At 44.6% G+C, this 20,560-nt stretch overlaps 1 protein-coding gene across 1 annotated transcript in view; it reads right to left on the bottom strand.

Moving 5' to 3' along the window:
* Positions 1 to 20,560, bottom strand: part of LOC126528880 (cytochrome P450 3A13-like) — a 103,537-nt gene that overhangs the window by 19,700 nt on the left and 63,277 nt on the right. The window contains exons 7-10 of the mRNA XM_050176472.3: positions 14,753 to 14,883; positions 7,878 to 7,953; positions 3,865 to 3,946; positions 1,791 to 1,899 (exon numbers count right to left, since the gene is read on the bottom strand). Of these exons, the coding sequence (XP_050032429.2) occupies positions 1,791 to 1,899; positions 3,865 to 3,946; positions 7,878 to 7,953; positions 14,753 to 14,883 (398 nt within the window). The remainder of the gene's footprint in view (positions 1 to 1,790; positions 1,900 to 3,864; positions 3,947 to 7,877; positions 7,954 to 14,752; positions 14,884 to 20,560) is intronic.

Below are 20,560 nucleotides of genomic sequence, written 5' to 3' on the forward strand. Positions count from 1 at the left end.
AAGCTTCTTAAGCGGGTAAAATTTAGAGCACCCACAAGAATAAATATTCAAGAGCCTGCCGGCAAGAAGAAAAAACTGGTTTTAATTCCGTATGTACATAAACTATCACACAGCCTCAGGAATGTTGCAGGCAGGTTTGATGTAAAGGTTGTTTTTTCTGCGCCTAACAAGATGATCAAAATCTGCGGTAAGATTGACAGGATGTTGGCCCGGGCTGCCTCCACTCATGCTGGGAAATGCTGCACTGTTAAGCACATGTCGCCGCCTGTGCACTGTAGAATGGGAGTTGTTTATGAGTTTCCATTTTGCTGTGGTCACGTCTATATCGGCCATACAGTTCGATGCCTGAACATTAGATTGTCTGACCATAGGCACTCGCTTAGGGGTAATTCCTACTCACATGTCACGCGGCATTGCTCTGTGCATGGGTGCACTCCAATCTAAGAAGACACCAAGATACATTGCGCGCATAAAAATCATAATACGAGGGAGATTATTGAGGCCTACTATATATCAGGCAAAAAGAAACGCGTTGTGTAAAGATGCCATCGTTAAATTTGCATGACAGTAAATTTGAATGTTTTAAACCGCCACATAGCGGGGCATTAGATTACAGGACATTGCGTTTTTGCTTGCGCACTGATAATGACGCCATCGATGGGAGAGCACGTGGCTTTGGGTTGTAGTACATAAGCTTGTGTATGCCTTCGAATAAAGTTAGCTGTGAGTTCAGCGCTACTGGTCGCACGCTACAAGGGGCAATAATTTGTTTGTAAATTTTCGGAATTTTTTAAATGGCGGAGTTATGAAAATCTAAGCATCACGGCAAGTTTTATAAGAAAGAGCAGTAGCTAGGAAAATGCGTTATTTGAGTCTGAAAAATGAACAAGCAACTAACAAACAAACAGAAAAGGTTCCAGCGACAGAAAATAAATTGCGGGGAGACAACCCCTGTAAAAGCGTTCATGTTTGTACATGACATTCAGGCATTGTTTAAACTTCTTGTTATTGTCGTGCATCTTTCTTGGCTTCTCTTGCTTTGAACACGACTTTTATTAGTGGATTTAAGTTGTAAGAAAACCCGGATCAAATTCACAAAGCTTTTCATACGTAAGTGATATTTCTCAGTGACCAGATACCTTCAATAATGACATGATGCGCAAAACAAGATTGGCTAACATATTTGGTCTTACGAGCAGTTGTAGCATGAGCACGCATTTGTGAATACAGGCCCTTATTACGAGACACGTTTTAACAGGCCTTTTTAGCTACGAAGCAACGCGTTCAAAATAATATCTTGTGTAATTTTTCTGACGTTCAGCTCACGATCTCTCACCAATACCAGCACATTTACCCAGGATTTGTCTGTGCTTCGTCGCATTCGTCGGAACTGACAAAGTATATGCATTCCAGTCGCCCTACGCTCACCTGAATAAGGTATTTAGCGCACGAGTAATTGGTTAGTCCAATAACCAAAGATTAGGTTCTTCGTGGCGTGAAGATAGTTTCTATACGCATCTCCGCTACTGATATGAAATCGAAAATTATGCGAACGGCGAATAGGTAATGAAGATAAGTGATCTTTTTTGTGCATTTTTGAAGAATACGATGAACATAAGTGCAATAAAATTCAATGGACGATACTAAATAGGCAAAATAGAGAGCGCTAATATATATACAAGTTGCCTGACTCCGTATTTGCACTACCTTTCTGCGGTCGTAATGCCACATAGTGTGTTTTTCTTATTAGGCGGGAAATATAGTAAATACGACTCGCAAGAAGCGCGTACCTCTTTCTGGAGTAGGGCTTGAACTTCTGCTCGAACTTTGTCCTGCACTTCTTGGTGTTCAGCGAGCAGGTAAGACGCGAAGGCCAGCGGTGAAGCTATGTTGTCGATGCTGCAGGCCAGAAAGAATGGTGTGAGACATAACTTTGTATTTAACGCTGCTTTAGAAATGGCACATCTCTTTCGTCTGAAAGAACAAATCATCGGACTCAACATTCTTTGAGTAGGAACTCTTTAATTGTTGAAATCAGACTCAAGCGAGAAGGAATCGGTAGCTCGAACACTGTAGATACTTAAAAACCACAAAAGGCTAAGAACACAACAGCATGAAAACCCCATTCCGGAACGAGCTTATTGAAGGCTTGCATTGTACTATTCATTACTGATATCGCGGTCTTCGGCTTCATTGGAATGTCGTCAGTGCAGAGTTTGCACGTTCGCGCTGCTTCATTTAGCAGATAAAACAAATTGCGGGGTTCACTATCCCTAAGCTGTACAGTGGGCTTGAAGCAATAATCGGAATATCTGCTGCATAATTTGGAATATGTGACACAAGATCGGGATAAAAGCAGCCAAACTGCCCTGATTATGTGCTCCATTCTTGACCGCTTTCTTTGAACAGTGGATATTTACCAAGTCTGCGTTATGTATATATATTCGTTAGCAGGAGCCTAGAGGTTCCGAAACCAGCGTTTTAGATAACAACACACGTATTTGTGAGTGAATCTACCTTATGATTGTTGCACTGGTTGCACCCTGTCATATCAAGTACGCTTCAAATCACCATAGTAATAAAAAAAGTAAGGGCACAAGAAACGACCAATCCTATCCATACGGGAAAATGGGGGTGAGCAAAACATGTCCTACGTGCACCTGACCTTCGTCACGGTTACGTAACCCACAGATAACGGTGCCGGAATGCTTCGGCCTCCCGCTCCCTCAGCTCGTGAACTTCTCGTTGCTTTGGGATTGCCTGGGCTCGGGCGGCTTTAGAGGCTGGATCGGCGCGCCGACGGTGAGCCCTTTCATGGGCCAGTTCTCGCCGCCGCTTGTCGAACGCTGCCCATTCATCGGAGGAACGCACAACGTGTGGCCGTCCCATCCACTTTCTGAGACATAACTGAACGGAAACGAAACCAGCGCAGTGCGCCCGGCAGCCTTGGCTGCCATTTCCTTCCCCGGCTGAAGCAAAACAGCTGATTGGTTGAGCGCGTGGCGTGAGCGCGCGCCTATGCAGCTGGAATACTTGCTAATGACTCACGCTCCGGTGCCGTCGCAGCTGTCACCTCATCAAACCGCAATTTCCCGCAGCTGCTCCACTCTGTAGGCAATTGAATTTTGGCGTGACCATATCACCACCGAAACTTGGCAGCCAATGGAAGCTTCACTTAGAAATGTGAAGCAGGGGTGCGATCGGAGGTCGTTGTTTGGCGCGTTCGTTGGGTTACCGGCGCGCGCGTTTGGCCTACTCTGCACCGACGTCGCCAGCCGCGGGGCGCGGCCACGTTTTTGGTGACGTCAAAATGACGACACGCTCCTGTCAATCACCTTGCCACCGAGCACGTCGTCTGCTAGGCGCCGAACACGACGGGAGTTGGGAAGTTTGGAGCGATCATCGCTCGTTACGAGACCGGCTTCGCATGGCGCGTCTGGTGGATTGGATTGGATTGGAAAAAAGTACTTCTCGCTGTGCGCGACACCACCTAGGAACGACGCAGAGAAACTAATAGTCATAGCTTGCAGTAGTCACGCGTACTGCTATTTGAAAACGTGTTTTAGCTTGAGAAGAAAAAATACATTTTTTTAGATAAAGGTTTCATTCCTTGGAAGACGAGAAATATTTCGTTTTGTAGTATACTCTCTGCAAGCAGACGACAAACGAGGGAAGTAAACTTTTGGGGAGTTCACCGCTTGCCTAATGGTTGCTCTCTCTGCCCAGTTCTCAGAAATTTTGCATACTGCCACTTTGTGACGTTGCAGAAACCGAACAGAACGCGTATCGAACAAAGATCTCCGATCGCGCCCTAGGTACGCTACATTAGAGGGTACGGCAAGGCGTTGTTGGTGGAAATCTTACCCGGCAACAATGCAGATAGCGGTGTTCGAAGCCGTCCTTAGCTCGAGTGGGTGTGACATCAGTATGCTCGATAACCGATGGCCTGGAAAGCAGCAGTAAAGCGCGTAAGGAAGTGCTACCAATTCAGCATCATATTTTCAATCATAGCGCAAGCTAAATAACCAAGAATAACAACACACAGACGGCACACAAAGACGAGCGCTGAGAGGTACGAGCAGTGTTATAAAATGCCGACTATGCCCCTAGCCACGTGGATCTACAAACTCAAGTGTGCAGAATGCAATTTAAACGTTGTCGTGGGTTAGCAGCGTCGCCTCGTGAATGCCAAGCAGCCATGTGCGCCACGTACGGCTCTTACTGCTAAAACGTTTTCAACGATTCTGCGGCTGCAGAACACAATACAGTTGAAGATCCCTTGCCAGTGACGAGAGAAAAAATTCAGTACGAGATGGCATGTGGTGTGGTGCCTGTGTAAACTGCCAGTGCCCATATATTCATGAATACTTTTGTTTTTCTTTGTGTGTGCTGGTGAAGCCCTTGGCGTGAAAGCATTGCACGTATTGGGATGCAAGTAATATCCACGCATCTACAAGCTGGATAAGCTCAACTTACCTCCATGTGTTATAAGTCCTCTACAGCCACGTAGTAAGGTACAACTTGAACTAACTTCAGCTGAAGAAATACGTCATATTTCCTGTGTATCATGCCTTCCTGATTGGGATGGCTAGCAGATCTATACGCGACACATGCAGCTGCGTGTGACGATGCATTAACACACAGAGACAAGATATGTGCCAAGCCTTTGAAAGACTGGACTATCCTACAATAGCAGAAGAAGAAACGTTCTAGAGCATTACTTACAGACGAAGTACGAGCATAACGCTATTTGCGTTGCTCACATTTCCGAGGTCCACGGACCAACATACTAGACTATCATGAAGCTGCCTGCTGCCGTTGCTTATCCCGATGGGTCGCGTACGAGGTTTAGTTCGTCTTTGATGCTGCCTCTATCTGTTTCTGTCCCCTTACTCCAGAGCAGGATAGTGAAGCACAACTACTTCCGGTCAACTTCCATGCCTTTATATACATCCTTGAGTTCTTGCGCACAGGACAGCCGTCTCAGCCAAATCACGAAGACACCCAGACGCGCCGAAGGTCTTTGGAAAGGGCGGAAACCAGCAGGGAACCTCATCTGCTTGCGCGTCAAAAGTTAGAAGGTTTCTGGAGCTCTTCAAGTGCTTTCAATTGTCGATTGCACAAGCTAGACCCTTTGCTACGGCTGCAACTGCCATATAACCTTTCCCTCGGGAGAATAACATTTGTTTACCGCTTGCTGCTGGGTGTGGCGGTCGCTCCTATCGTATGGAATTGGCCGAGAGCCCGATGTACAACTACTGTAGGTGGGAAGAAATTGTGGAGCGCTTATTGTGTATCTGTCCTCGTTACGACGTACAACGTCTTACTCTCCGGACAACATTAAAGCGACTGGACTCGGGATGGTTCGCTGAGTCGTAGATAATAGAACCGTGGCCACATCCGTCACTGGCACAAAAAGCCATTTGTGAATTGTGCAGTACTTGAAGTGCACTGGCCAGAGAGAGGTCATATAAGCCTTTTCATCAGGCGAGGAGAAAAGACGCGCAGCAAGCCTGTCCTCTCATTTGGCTTGCGCAATCAGGCGCGGCGCTGCTTGAAAGTATTGTGGCCACGTGCCACGGAACAATTTGGTGATATTTTGGCTCGTACTTTGTAAAATTTACGCTATGTCCGTTCATACAAGGTCGCCGGGTAACCAGCGTAGTCTTTTGGTGCATCGGTAACTGCAGTACGCGGACATATCTCTTGGGGGCGCCAACATGGGACGCGCATCATCAGCAGCGTGGAGGGTATGTGTTGTGAACTATTTGAGTTGTATCAGTTTTAATTCAACGAAGGAAACCTGCGTCTGTGTTTTGCTAGGAAATAGAAAATCTGCTCACTGTCTGATCACTTGGCCTAGGAAGTGAAACATAATAGCGCATGTTCGTGTACGGCCAACCTAAGGCTACTCCGAAACATCTAAGCACCAGGCGCTATCAAATATTTGTAATACACCGGTATTGTTCTCACGCATTCGAAGTGTAGCAGTCTTGAAATCACTATTATATGTTTAAGCTAGCTGCCTGTATGAGGCCGATGGCGCTGCTTAACACAGAGATCACTGCCCTTCGTGAACCAGCATGATACATATCTATGCTATGTTATATATGCTATGCTATGCTATATGTAAATATATATATATATATATATATATATATGCTATGCTCTGTAAATCCGTAATAGACGAGAAGGATTGCATAAGAAAACTGCCACAGCAATTTGTGAGGACAAAATTTTCGTAATGCGGGTGAGTACGTAAAGGACGAACAAAACCGAAAAAAATTGGTTATCATCCTCTTTATCGAAAAAAAAAAGAAAAAATGGGCTAACGTCGCCATAAGACCTCGCATGGTCATTCCGCACAACATTTATGAATCTATAGACGTTGATGCCGTACGCTTTGACCATGTGCTAAATAGAGCAAGGATATCGGCAATAGCTTCTACCACTGCTTCGGACGCTCGCGCAGTTCATAAACGGTTGCTTTGCTGGACAAGTGTAATTCACACTGTAAGGGTATGCTGTTGTCACAACCAAAACTATTTTATTCATGGGTGGAAAGCACGTCAACAGAACCAAGTAGTCATAAAATATAATCTACAGCTAAGAGTTTGAACGGTTGTCAATGTATAACAGCACAACTTCTACCGTAGCAGAACGGTACCCACGCTGTTACGATCATCGCGTATGTTTCCCTGCTCCCAAACTGCAGCTTTGAACTAAAAGAGAATACTGTTATAAGATCACATTATTCAATGGAGTTTTCAGAAATACTAAACGATATCCAAGGCTGATCGTAGGCTCAAACACGCGCGCAAACATCGCGCTGTGGGCTCCATGCGCATCAATGCCAGCAGAAAGTCTGGCTATGCCGACCTACACTACTTCAGTACTTCTCACAAAATCGTTTTGAACGCAGAAGACGCCATGTCACACAAAGGAGAAGGCGCCGGCGTGAAAGCAAACGCTAGAAACTAGTGCCGAGCGTATACCTGACATACAAACTGAGCGCTCGCCCAAGCCAGCTTGCCGACTGCCCATATATGGCGCCACTGCGCATGCGATATTAACACGTGAACTTGTTTAACGTTCCAGAGTGCTAGTGCCCGTGCGTCTTCCAGAAAGGTCTACGCTATTCGCGTCGCGCATACATGCAATCAGATTATACAAGGTTTGGTGACAACAAAGAGCGGGTAGAACCACCGATAACATTTCAGAAACTTCCCGCTACATACAGGCGCGTCCTGTGCTGAGCGATAATAGTTGTTAGACGATGAAACGCTGTCATTCAATAAACAAGTACACATGTCAATATGGCGGCGCCGATGAAAAAAAAAAACGGTCTCTATCGCCCCTGTACATCCTCCGATGTGCACTCAGTGCTCATGCTTTCCCTCTTTTCTTCTATCTATTCTCCCTTTTCCTTACCTCCAGTGTAGGCTAGCAAACAGGACGCTCGTCTGGTTGACCTCTATGCCTCTCCTTTCGTTGCTTTCTCTCTCGCGTACTCTCTTGCCTTCTCCAAACAAAATGAGATATCACAAAGTGGCCACGCTGAGAGAAGCTCCGGTTTTAGATTTTTGATTGAGTTCTCTTGAAGGAACTTCCGTTCGAGCGAAACGTTACTTGGACACCCGTGAAGGGCCGTTAAGGTGAAGTGTAATATAGTGGAATTATTCTGCTGAATCGCGCAATGCTAGGCAATTAGTGAACGCCAGCTCCGCTGACCAGTTTCATGGCAAAAATAAATAAATAAATAAATAAATAAATAAATAAATAAATAAATAAATAAATAAATAAACAAATAAATAAATAAATAAATAAATAAATAAATAAACAGAAACATAACATTGTTGGTAGTCATCAACACTTGCCTTCGATTTTTCCATTGCTCTTCCTTTCTTCTTTTTCCGAGTTTAACATCAACTGAAGTACGTCCTCCTTGGTGGGCTGTTAACACAGGCGATGCCGAACACATTTGAGGTGAAGAAAAAGCTCTCTCGTAAACAAGCGTACTTTATAATAGAGAACGGAAACGCCGCGGTGCTGGTGTGAAACATGTATGGGGCTCATTTTTAACACTAAGTCACAGTCTAAGGGTAATAGTTACACAACACTGGGAACACTAGGCGTCTTGCACTGCGTTGTCCTCATCGAAAATTGCAGACTCAAGAAAGCGAATACAATCAACTGCTGTAATATGTAACCCGGGTGTCGGCATCCCGTGAACAAGTAATACATGCTGTAAGTAAGGTAAGAACTGTTGTGCCATACATTTTATACAGGAGAAAAGCAAAGAAAGAAAGAAGTGCTCCTATTTATTTCTCTTTCATCACACGTTTTTGCACCTCGGTCACACTGGAGGAGACAATTTTCATCAGGCTAAGTCGCGCACCTAAGGATTTCAATTTCGGACGGCGAGCAAACCTTAGCAAATAAGTTTATGGCGTGAAGACGGGAATGCTTGACGGCTTCCTTGTCGAAAAAGGCGTCCTTTAGCAAAGCTCGGTGAGGTTTGCGGAAAAAGGCGCTAATTGGATATAGGCTATTATTTTATACTTTCAATACGAATCCAATAACGATTGCTATTTCATTTGTATTTAGTTACAGAATTCAACATTATAAACTGTCGACAGTTCGTTTCTGCTGAAACATAAGAGATGACACCGAAACGTAACAGATAGCAAAGAGAGAAAAACCTATGCGAGCGGTGAGTGTTGCGAATCATTCTTCCGCTGGAGAGCAGTGGTTTTTCTGCTGAAGAACTGGAGCTTGACGAATTGGTCGCATGATTTTAATTTTCCATTCATTTGACAGGAAATCGTCACCATTGGAGAGCTATTATTTCGGCAGTCATCGTTTGTGCACCTGTCACGTCCCGTTATCATGAAGCTCCTTGATTTTCAGGATAAGCTGCTGGTGCTGAAGAATTGCTGTAAACTAAAGAAAACACTAACTTTCGTGTTTTAAAATACTTCTCACCTCAGGTTCACAATATTCGCAAGAAGCTTTGGGAAGCCTCCTGCTGCCTTAGGGATAGTGGCTCATCTCTTCAACTTCGATTTGATCATGAATTTATTGACAGGGTTTTGGATACTATTGAGATATCACATGCAATATTCTTGTTAGATCATCTGCTGGCTCAACTATACCCGACGAAACACCTCCTAGAGTAAGTATACTCGATTTCAACGCAATGGCAATAAACTTTCCATTCTAAACGTTAATGGAAGAGGCTTTGTCAGCAATTTCTTTAAGTATATTTTCTTGGTCTCGTCCGACTCGCCACATATTACCCGTGTTACGGAGACCTGGTCACAAGATGTTGTGCATGGTTCTGGAGTAACTCTTTCTGGCTTCAAAGTGGTTCAGGGAGAAGAAATTTCAGGAAAGGAGGCGGTGCTGCTCTATTTCTTCAATCTATCCTCCACTCTTCTTTACACCCTGCACCTCCTGGTACTGAGTCTTTGTGTTGAAAAGTCTAACTTGAATATATGTCTTTGGTTGTAGGGGTCGCTCACCGTCCGCCTGGTTCTAGTATTGAGTATTTACACAATCTAAGCAAATTTTTGCATACATAAAATGCTTCCTCATTCACCGTTATCTGCATGGGCGATTTTAATGCTCCTGTTGTTGATTAGTCGTCAATGAAAGTGAGCGCACGCAAAGTAGCTATAGGGTGGGAGTTGGTCCACATTTCATTGTCCTGTGGCCTGCGCCAGATCCTTCACGATTTCACTCGGCAAAATTCAGACTTTCAGCTTGATTTTCTTACTTTTATATTTTTAGTGCCGGTTATGAATGCGATGATACTGATAGCACATCTGACCACAATCCTGAGTTAATTTCAGTTCCACGCATCGTCCATAAATCACGCTACATCTTTTGCACATTTCCAGGCTATAACCGTGCTGGTGATTAGACAATACCAGACGCCCTATGCGATTTGTTTGATGAATTTGAACTAATAAGTATGCCTAGTGAAACTAATACCTTGACAAGTTTCTTCGAAAATCTTGTCAGTAAGTGTGCAAACCTTTTCATTCCTTTAAAAACAAAGAAAAGAAACACTGAAATTCCTTGGATGGCTAGAGACCTTTGGCATTTATCACGTCGTGTGGCCAGATTACGGCGATCAAAACGTTCTGGCGGCTCAACAAAACTCATGCAGTTCCATAGCGCTAAAAATGAACTTTGTTCTAAAATGGTTGCAGCAAAACAATTTTATTACAAGGTAAACTTGCCGAAATTAATAAAGACTAATCCTCCTAAATTTTGGAAAGTTGTCCTACTACCTCGGTCAGTCTCGGATAAGTTGATAATTAACAATGTTGCAGTTTCTGATACGCACACAATAGCTTCTTTGAATACTTACTTCCACTTTGTCTTTAGGACTGATAACTCGGTAATCACTGTTTTTGATTCTGAACCATACCCTCCAACCGACGATGTATCAGTATCTCCTGAGGGTGTGTTTAACTTAATCCTAAACTTAGACACCAAGAAATCGTGTGGTCCTGACGGTATCACAACTCTTTTTCTCGTTCCGTACTCTCGTTGGTGCAGCAGATATCTAACAATAATCTTTCGAAAATTTCTCCCAACCGTCACCCTTCCTCCCTCCTGGGAACTCATTTGAATTCTTCCCTCATTTAAGTCAGGTAACGTTCAAGTGCTGTCTAAGTATAGGCCCATCTTCTTATCAGCACATTCATGTAAATTACCTGAACACGTAATCATTAAGCATATTATAAAATTCCTTGAAGCTAACAAAATGTTCTGCACTTTCCAGCATAGTTTTAGACGTGGCCTCAGCACTATAACACAACTGACAGAATTCGTTCACGAGGTCGGTAGCTCTTAGAAATAGGTGACCAGATTTCTGATATTTGTATAAGCTTTGCAAAAGCCTTCTACACTGTCTCACGCCCTAAACGTATGCACAAGCTGTTCGCTATAAAAAAAAACAGTCTTGGTTGGCTGGATATCAGACTTTCTTTCCCAGCGCTCACAATATGTACGTTTCAACTCTACTAACCCAACTTTGATGCCTGTTTAGAGGCTCAGTACTCGGTCTTCTTTCATTCCTGATTTACAGTAATGATCTCCCCCTACGCACCTCCGTTCAAATACACCTTGTTTTCAAACGATTGCGTTTTATATCGCACAAATAATTCTCCAGCTTACCATGTTGCCCTTAACAATTATTCCGCTGATTTCTGTAAATGGTCCAAAGCATGGCAAATGAATATCAACTTTCTCAAAGCTGTTTCCATGTCCTTTACAAGACGCCCATGCCCTTCCTTCTTTGCCTATGCCTTCAGTAATATTACTTCAAATAAAGCGTTCAAATTCAAATATTTAGGTACCCTACTGACATACGATTTGTCATGGCCGAAACACATTGATGTCACCTGTAACAAGGCCCTTAAAAGACTAGGTTAATTACATTGTACGATGCGTCTTGCTCCTTAAGAAACTAAACTCCTAACCTATCAATCCCTTATTCGCCCTCTCTTTGAATATGGCCACGTTGTATAGAATCCATACATACACCATGACGTGAAATAAATAAAATCAGCTTAAAAAAGGCAGTGCGTTTTGTTTGTAGAAGTTGTGACAAAGACTTTTCGCCATCGAACTCCTTTCCCCTACTTGGTCTCACCCCACTTTGCAGAGCGTTTCGAACTTGAGTGCCTAAAATTCCTTCACATGTTAATCAATTCTGCTCGTTTGTCCTCTCTAGATACCTATTCGACCTTTTCAAAACCCTCATCTACGTGGAGTCACCACGCTCTAAATATCTGAAAATTTTTTACCCCCACTTATGCCGTTAAATATAACTTTTTTCTATCAACAATTAATTAATTAACAAATAATTAACAAATAATTACCAGTGAACATCCGTTCACTTCGGCTGAAACAATTGACGCAAGCTTGTTTATAAAGGTTTGTATGTTTCTTGTTCATGCCACCCCTGCAATAGCCTCGATGAGGCTGCAGCATTTATTTATTTATTTTACAATACTGCCGGCTTCCATTTGGAATCCCAGGCAGGAGTGGTAAAAACATCACGTGATTTGAAACTCTTTTTCTTCAAGGGAAGAAACAATAAATCAATAAATAAAGTAAATAAAAACGTAAGCCCGCAACAGTACTACCCTAAACTCCTTCAACCAACGCCACACTATTCGTGTATCTGTTCTCACTGTCAGTGCGTGGTCGCCCAATTGTGAAACAGCTATGCACACAGACATTTCCACTACAGATGGCCGAATACCAGCTTTTGCGAACGTGAATCGAATACGAATCGAATGCAAATAGTAATTATCGAATATCGAATTGAATTTTGAATATTGAAGCGCGAACGCATATATACAAAACAGGAACATTTCCTTCCATATAAATAGACACCACATCTGTATAGACTAGTGAAAAAATGCAGCTCTATCAGAAACAATTAGGATAAGTTTTAAACCCATGATCATTAACTGTCACTGCAAAAACATTGCACGAATGGTGGTCTCCCCGATCAATATAACCTGATTTGAAGCAAGATTAAGCTGCCTGCGATTATATGGCTGCTGAATAAATTATTGCCACTCAAAAAATGCTGACGGGAAAAAAATCACGTGCTGTGGCAAAAAAAAAAGAGAAAAAAAGTGCTGACGGAATTGTGTACTATTATCGCGTGTAAAAGGGTCCGTTTAAATGAAGACTAACGGTTGTAGCAATAAATATAAAGCTGCCCCTTAACTATACTGCCAAAAACACTAAATGATAGACTACGACCTCAAATCACATGTTGTCATGTACGTTGCCTTCCACCATGCGACCAAAAAAAAAAGAGTAATTACCGTCTTATTTTGTAGTCAGTTCTCCATGATTGATAAGAAAATCTGTGGGCTACCCCCCCTTCGCCTGCTTCTCACGCGACGTGACTAAAACTGCGAAGTCACCCCATTTGATACCATATGTGCACACTGATTATGCATGATTAAACCGAACGAACGAAACATAATTATTTCTAATATGACGCTCTTGTTTTTTACATGATACTCTGCCTTTGGTCAAACGTATTCAGGCTGCACCCCCTTTCCCCGTGTGTCCGCGACATCACAAAAGCGCGGGAACTCATCGCGTCAAAGTGATGTGCATTAATATGCCGAGCAAAACAGATTTTTTTTTTGAATAGCCGAAGACTCCCCGTTTCGAAAGGAACAGGGGATGGGTAATCGTCGATTTTTCAGGCAATAGCTTCTCGGAGCGGCCTGCGAGCACGAATTTATCTGCGTATAATAAAAATTTTCCCGTAGAAGCATAACGTTATCAAGCCCTTTCAGCACGTATACATCAGTTTGCCAACTCTTTGCTAGAGTCCGTTCTGGCGGCATTTTTAACGTTCCGATGGACGCCACCGCGATTTTCCACCAGTCAGTGCATATAAAGGGAATCGGATCAATCGCACACGGTGGCACTACCCTTCTTATCCGGTTATCTACTCTCACTCTGCTGGCTCAGGCATATCGAAACCCTCTACACTTGAGCGTGCTCCTTGCCTCTTTTCAGCGAATTCGCTAAGAAAATATGCTCGATGTAGGCAGTGATATTGGCTCTGGAAGACAAAAAAGTGACCCCCTATATACGAGGAGCGCGTTTGCTTTGAGCTTTCAAACAACGCTGCGGGTTACCGCCCGATACTTTCTTCAGTGGTTACGTCAATTTGACGTTAGGAGATTGGAATAAAAACATATTGCAATAGTTTTATGTTATAGGGCCCTTTCTTTCGGTGTGCCTAGAAAATGTTTCTCGTTTATCTTCTGATAATTTGTGATACTATGCTTAGTAGGCGGACAAGGGTAGTTAGAGTTTGATAATCGGTTGCTGTGAAATACCTAGTTAGTTTTAATATTAGAAAATACCGAATAGCTCATTTCCGAATGCGAATTCGAATATCTATAGTGCAATATTCGATTCGTATTCGAAACTTAGAATGTTCACCCACCCCTACTTTTTACCGAATGAACTCTACGCAATGATGACAATTCACTTTGGTCAAAAATATCGAGCATTCTGCGTTCAATCAATTCGATTCAATTGAATAATTGTCTTCCTTCTATATTCATATTCGCCTCAGTTACTAAATACGATATTGAATTACACCTGTCAATTGTACTTGCCAAACAGCATTTTAACATGATCAAGGGCGATGTCATCCTTTCCTGTCCTGGTAGCCGTGATTACAATTACTGCTTATAAATGAATGTTACAATAGCGAAACTGACGCAATTTTTTTTCACCGCGGCCATGCCAATGTGCCCTATTCTCACGGTATCTTGTTTTTTGCGGAGGTTTCGCTCTCTGCAATTTGACTCTTGAGGCACATTGAAGCTCTAATTTACTACAGTATCTATGGATCAGCGGCTAGTATCAATTTAGGCATCTAAGTATTCAGTACCATATGAAAGTACATGCGTTGTGTAATAACATGTATTGTTTATTGAGCTAGATTAATTGGTATAAAGGTTCATAGCATATGGAACCGTATGTGAATGTAGCGGAGAACAGGATTCATAATGGCTCTTCAGCTTTACGCTCACCAATTTGAACTGGTTTGCTCCTAAAATTATAGCTACATACTTTGACGACAGCGCTATAACTATGGCACAAAATATGGGTTCACATTGACGGACGAATCCATGATAACAACGTTTACACGCAGTATACTTAAAAAGCCGTGATAACTTACATCAGGGTTTTCTCTGCGGTGATTGATGATAGGAACCATCCTGTCTGTCACCTCGTCCGAGGGTAGTTGAGCGAAAATAGACTTCACGGCGATGATAATCTTGTGCAGTAATCGACTGTCAGGGAGGATATCTGTAAGTCACGAAAAAATCACAACTGAAGTTCTGGCGTAGTTTCGCACTTCCTAGAAAAAGTTCTGTGTGTTTCCCCGATGTGATTATGTAACTTTTTAATTCTTACTATGCAACACTTGGTGCCATGTTGTAATTTCAGAATCAAAGCCAACGAATGCCGAAAACAGCGCGAGAGGCTTGCCACCAGCTGTAGAGCTTAAGGTGGACTGTGATGACGGAAAAACATGGCCAAAGGGCAAAATGTTTATGTGGCTGCAGCAGTACCTTACTTCTGGAAGCTACGTTCCTTGAACCATTATCGAGAAATAAGTTCCCAAAAGCACGGTAGTAAACTACAGTTATTTTCCACTTGTAGTAAATGAGCTGCGTCTCGTGTTTTCAGTGGCGAGTCGAAGACGACGACCGGTGCTGTCATTACAAGATAGATCGTGCTGTTCGCTTCTGCTAGATTGACCTTGAACTATTATCACCTTTGTAATTACCTCTAATTATATTTGGTGGAGTTTGTAAGGAATCGCTCATGTCATCGTGGAGCTCCACGCTCCTACGTCACATAGCTACACCATGACTGACACCACAAATTCGGCGCCTACACCAATGTCTGTCCCTGTCACTTCCGCAGGCGTTCTATGTCGCGCGACCCGGTCATCTTCAGCTGGACCAGAGAACATGACTCCGAAGACTGGCTGTCTGCTTGTGAATGTGTAAGCGCTCACAATAAGCCGGACGACCAAAAAAGCAGCCAGCCCATACCGGCAGCTTTCGCTGTTCCCCCATTGCAAGAAGCGTGCGCCAACTCGGACTCCAGCCATACAACAAGCCATCCGTACCCAGACATTTGAAGCACTTCTCCCCATTCACCAGCTAGCTTTTGTGGCTGCACCACTTTCCTATGCTGACTACCCAGCTCTATACACACTTCTGATGGCACCGATAATCCAAGTTCACACTTCCGTAGTTCAGGTACGCTTCCGCGATGGCACGGCCCCGCCACCGTCATATTCCGCCCCACTGCCAACGCTGTCGGTTTCCATTTTCTCTCTTCACGGCAGTCACTACAACTTCTTCGTTGAGTCGACACATGGTGCATGTCAGATGTGTTTCGGCTGTGGAATCGCCCATCGCCTTCCGCACTTCTGTTGTCACAGAATGTCTTCTAACCGTGGCGCCTTCAGTCAGTTTGGCTAAGCGCTGTCAGATGTCGCTTAGACTTGGCGCGGAGAGGACGCTCAATCAATCAGTCATCTTTATTGATTTCACTGAAAACAGTACATTACAAAGCTCATCACAAACTGACCATCACAAGATTTGGATCCTGACCACCAATCAGAGAGCTGCGATTCTCTTTGCCCATGTCGACAGCATCGACAGCATCGACCTCTATGGCCCACTTCCGAGAGCGGATATGAATGAAAAGCGCTGGATTATTGTTGGCGTGGATGACCTGACAGGCTACGCCAAGGCCGCGGCCCTTCCTGAAGCGAATGCGCGTGACATTCCTGTGCCCGTTCTTCGGAACTTGGTACATCGCCATTGTGCTCCTCGAACTAATCAGCGATATTTATCCTTTCTACTTGTCAGGAGTAATAGAATCCCTCCTTCACGAGTTCCAACAACGTTCACGGAAAATTGACCACGTACCTCCCGCAAACAAATGGCCTCACGGAGCGGCTAAGCGACAGGCCCAGCGACATGTTGAGTATGTACGTAATGCCCCACCGCGCCTATTGGGGCACCGTACACCAGTTCGTTACGTTTGAAGCCGTGGCCTAGTTGTAGAGCGCCCGCGCTTAGGCTGCGGGAGGTTTTAGGGTCGATTCCTACCGCCACTGGGCATCCACTGATTCAATTGGGCAAAAGTGTACCACGGCCAGGCGTTCGGCTTCCTTCAGGGGGTGATAGGCTTGGGAAAAGAGTCTGCACCCTAAATTTTTCCAAGACCCTCGTGGACACCATAAAGTGGCGTCGCAGTGACCGTAGCACGACGCAAGCCACCGTAGTCCGTGGTTGAATGGGTAGCACATGCAGCTGCTGCGTTGAGGGAACAGAGTTCCAAACGAAGCATCGGATCCTCTTGTGCGACTGAGTATGTGGCAATCGGTACATACGCGACGCTCTTCAGGCCGACATGGGTCACTGTAGATGCGGGACTGGGTAGGTACCACTGTACGAAGAAAAATTTTCACACCGTGTTGGAGCCCTGGGAATGTGCAGTAAGCTTTTGCTGGTCTTCAATAAACTTTTTTGATGCCAGCTTGGTTTACTGCCATGGGCCAGGAGGTGTGCACCGCTGTTTAATGAGCACTTTGGCGCCAAGTTGTATAAGTGGGCATGTGTCACTGACAATTTGTCACTAACAATGACGAAAAAAAGATCCCTTCATTTCTTCCATGGTAAGCGGAATCGAACGCGTCACAAGGTTTATTCAAGGACAGCTTTGCCGAGGCTTCAGCAGGCTGCGCCCCAAGTGCACTCGGTATGCACCGTTTTCAATGAACGTAGTCCATGCCAATGATTTAGATGGCTGCACCATAAATGTATTGGCTATGTGAGACTTTTCAAAGAACCTCTCGCTGTTGTATGAGCAACTTCCAGATCGCGCCACCACACAATGGCGCAATCACTTCTCAACGACGCGCTCCCAGGCTTCTCGTAAAGCAGACTAGGCCTCGCGGTCTTCGAAGGAAGACGCTTATGGTGGTGTAACCTCAGTGAACGTGTCTCTTTAAATCCTGCGTCTTCCCTACGAGAAATCAACATGGTGTCAGAAGTGGAAGAGTGAAACCACTAATGCGACGAGTGAGCGAAGCAACCAAGCAGCATGGACACGCTGCCGCCACCACCGGAATTCGAAGCCGATAGCAACGCCGCGGAACAATGGCGCACGTTCAGACACGCCTTCATCCTATACCTGAAAGCGACCGATGCTACTGACGCACCTTCGGCAAGCCAAGTTGCTCTTCTTCTCACTGTCGGAGGATCAAATCTGCTAGATGTGTACAACACACTCAGCTTCGGAGAACCAACTCTGGTGCAACCACACCCAGAATTTGATTTCAAGCACGTGCTAGAACTGTTTGACGCGCATTTCTCCGCCAAGGTAAAACAAAGTCTACTCTCGTTATGATTTTCGCACCCGAGTATAACTTTCCGAAGAAAGCTTCGACAGTTTCCTGGCGGATCTGAAGCTGGAGATCAGAGAATGCCGCTCACGTTAGAAAAGGAGATGATGCGCGACCAGATTGTCTGCGGAACAAAAGACGGAAAAGCTTGCGCTGACATGTTGAAGCTGGAATACCCCTCGGCAGGAAAGGTTATGAAGGTTTGCCTCGCGCTCAAAACAACAAAGAAACAGTTAAATCTTTCCAAAAAGGCAGCCACACCCGCCGAAGATGTGCACGCCGTCACAAAGAATAAACGCAGCATCGCAACCACAGATGTCAACAAACGGAAGCACCGAACAGTGAGTAGAACAGTGCGAACATGCAGTTGTTGTGGAGGAAGCCACGAAACCTGAATCAACGTATGTCCGGTGTGGAAGCAAACATATGACAACTTCAAAAAGCTCAACCACTTCGCAAGTGAGCAAGAGCAGTAACACTGTCGCCAGCTTGAAAGCTCAAAATAATGACTCTGATGCTATACTCATGATTCGAGATAGCAGAGCAAACCCATTGCTCATGGCGTTAGATTCCAGTGGAAGGAAAGTGGTTTCAGGTTGACAGACGGACTGCAGTTAACGTCATAATGCAGAAGAGAACCACATCACTTCAGATAAAGCCGACATCAACAAGTCTGCGCATGTGGAACGGTAAAAAGGAGACACCGATAGACCAGACAAACTTTTGAGTGCGATCACTCGAGATGGACACGAGCACGCTGCAGAGTTCATCGTTGTGCGAGATGACCTCACACGACTTATAGGACGGCAGACAGCTAAGGTCATGAGACTCATTACGGTGGGCTATAATCTCGTTGCCAGCGTCTTTGAGGAACACACAAAAGGCTCGACGAATTGCATCTTCCAGTAGTACCCAGCTGTTCTCGAACAGTCCTTAGGCTCGTTGCCTGGGAAAGTACATCTTGAGCCAACCCGTCAGTTTGTGCGAAAGCAGTCACAAACTTCCGCATTCCTGTCAGCATCAAGCTACAATCGAAAAAACACTTATACACGGGGAGCAGCGTGGAATAATTGAGATGGTCAGTGAACCTACTTCATGGCTCAGCCGAATGACCGTCGCCGCAAAGAAAAATGGTGAAATGAGGATACGCATTGAACTACAAGCCCTGGACAATGGTCTGGAAAGCGACTGACACCCGCTACCTGTCCTGGATGAAATTTTGCCAGAGGGTGCAAAGGCCAAGATCATCTCAAAGTATGACCTACGCGACAGATACTCGCAGTGCATCTTGGATGAAGAATATAGTATCCTAACTACAATACAGGCACCAATGACATGTTCTGAATGGCTCCGCCTCCCATTCGGCTTGGAGTGAGTAGTTACATATTTAAGAAAAGGCGTCAAACAACCCTCCAGGGACTCAAAGTTGTGCTGTGCGTAGCTGAAGACATACTAGTTTTTGGTGTCCGTGGAACTGAAAGGGAAGCGCGACGTGATCGTGACCTGAAGCTAGACATGTGTCAGAAGATCGGTGTGCGTTTGAACAAGGAAAAAGAACTCAACACCGTACAAGCATGATGTTTCTTGGACACTCGCTCACAAGTGATCGACTAAGTGTCGACCCGGAAAGGGCCAACGCCATCCGAGAAAGGCCGCCGCCGAATTATGTATACGGGATTCCACGTTTCTGTGGAATGGTTAACTACGTCGCAAGTTTCCTACAAAAAATTCCAGAAGTAAGCGAGTCGCTCAGGAAGCTAACAGTCAAATTAAAGCGTGGGACTGGAAAGATGAAAACGCCAAGGTATTTCAAGAGGCCAAGAACATTTTGCTGAAACACCAGTAATAGCATACTGTGATATCTAGAAACCACTTGCAGTGAACAGCGATACCAGTGAACGTAGTTTAGGAACGGCGCTCCTGTAAAAGGATGAGCCAGTAGTATTTCCAAGCGGAGCGCTCACTTGTACTGAAGTGCGATATGCACAGATAGAAAAAGTGATGCTTGCAATTGTATTATCCTTATGGAAATTCCCTCAGTATACTTTCGGGAGACAAACTACTGTCCTTACTGGCTACAAGCCACTGCAAACAACCATGAGGAAACTGCTCGATCAAGTGCCGAAAAAGGTTACAAAGGAGTATTTGCAAACGCAACGTTACAGCAATGACATACGGATATTCTTCGGGGTGACACCAGGTCTCGAGCGTTCCTACCGCATGATCGATGCCAAGAACAAGCAGAGGACATGAATGCTTTGCAGTGGTTACCAGTTCGTAAAAATACAGTTGAAGAGATAAGTGCTGCAACCGTAATGGATGCCTCTTCGCAGATATATAAGACTGTAATTCTGTCAGGATGGCCACAAACCTAGCATGAAGTGCCTCCGGAAACGAAAGCCTACTTTCCCTTGAGCGATAAGCTTGTAGTGCACGACAACCTCAAATACAAAGGGCAACGTCTGGCGATCCCCAAACCTTTCCGACCTGATTTGCAGCAGAAGCTACATGCAACACACATTGTGGTATAAACTTTATAAACCGGGATAAGGT

Source organism: Dermacentor andersoni, chromosome 8 (assembly GCF_023375885.2).
Source record: "Dermacentor andersoni chromosome 8, qqDerAnde1_hic_scaffold, whole genome shotgun sequence".
Classification (NCBI taxonomy): Eukaryota; Metazoa; Arthropoda; class Arachnida; order Ixodida; family Ixodidae; genus Dermacentor; species Dermacentor andersoni.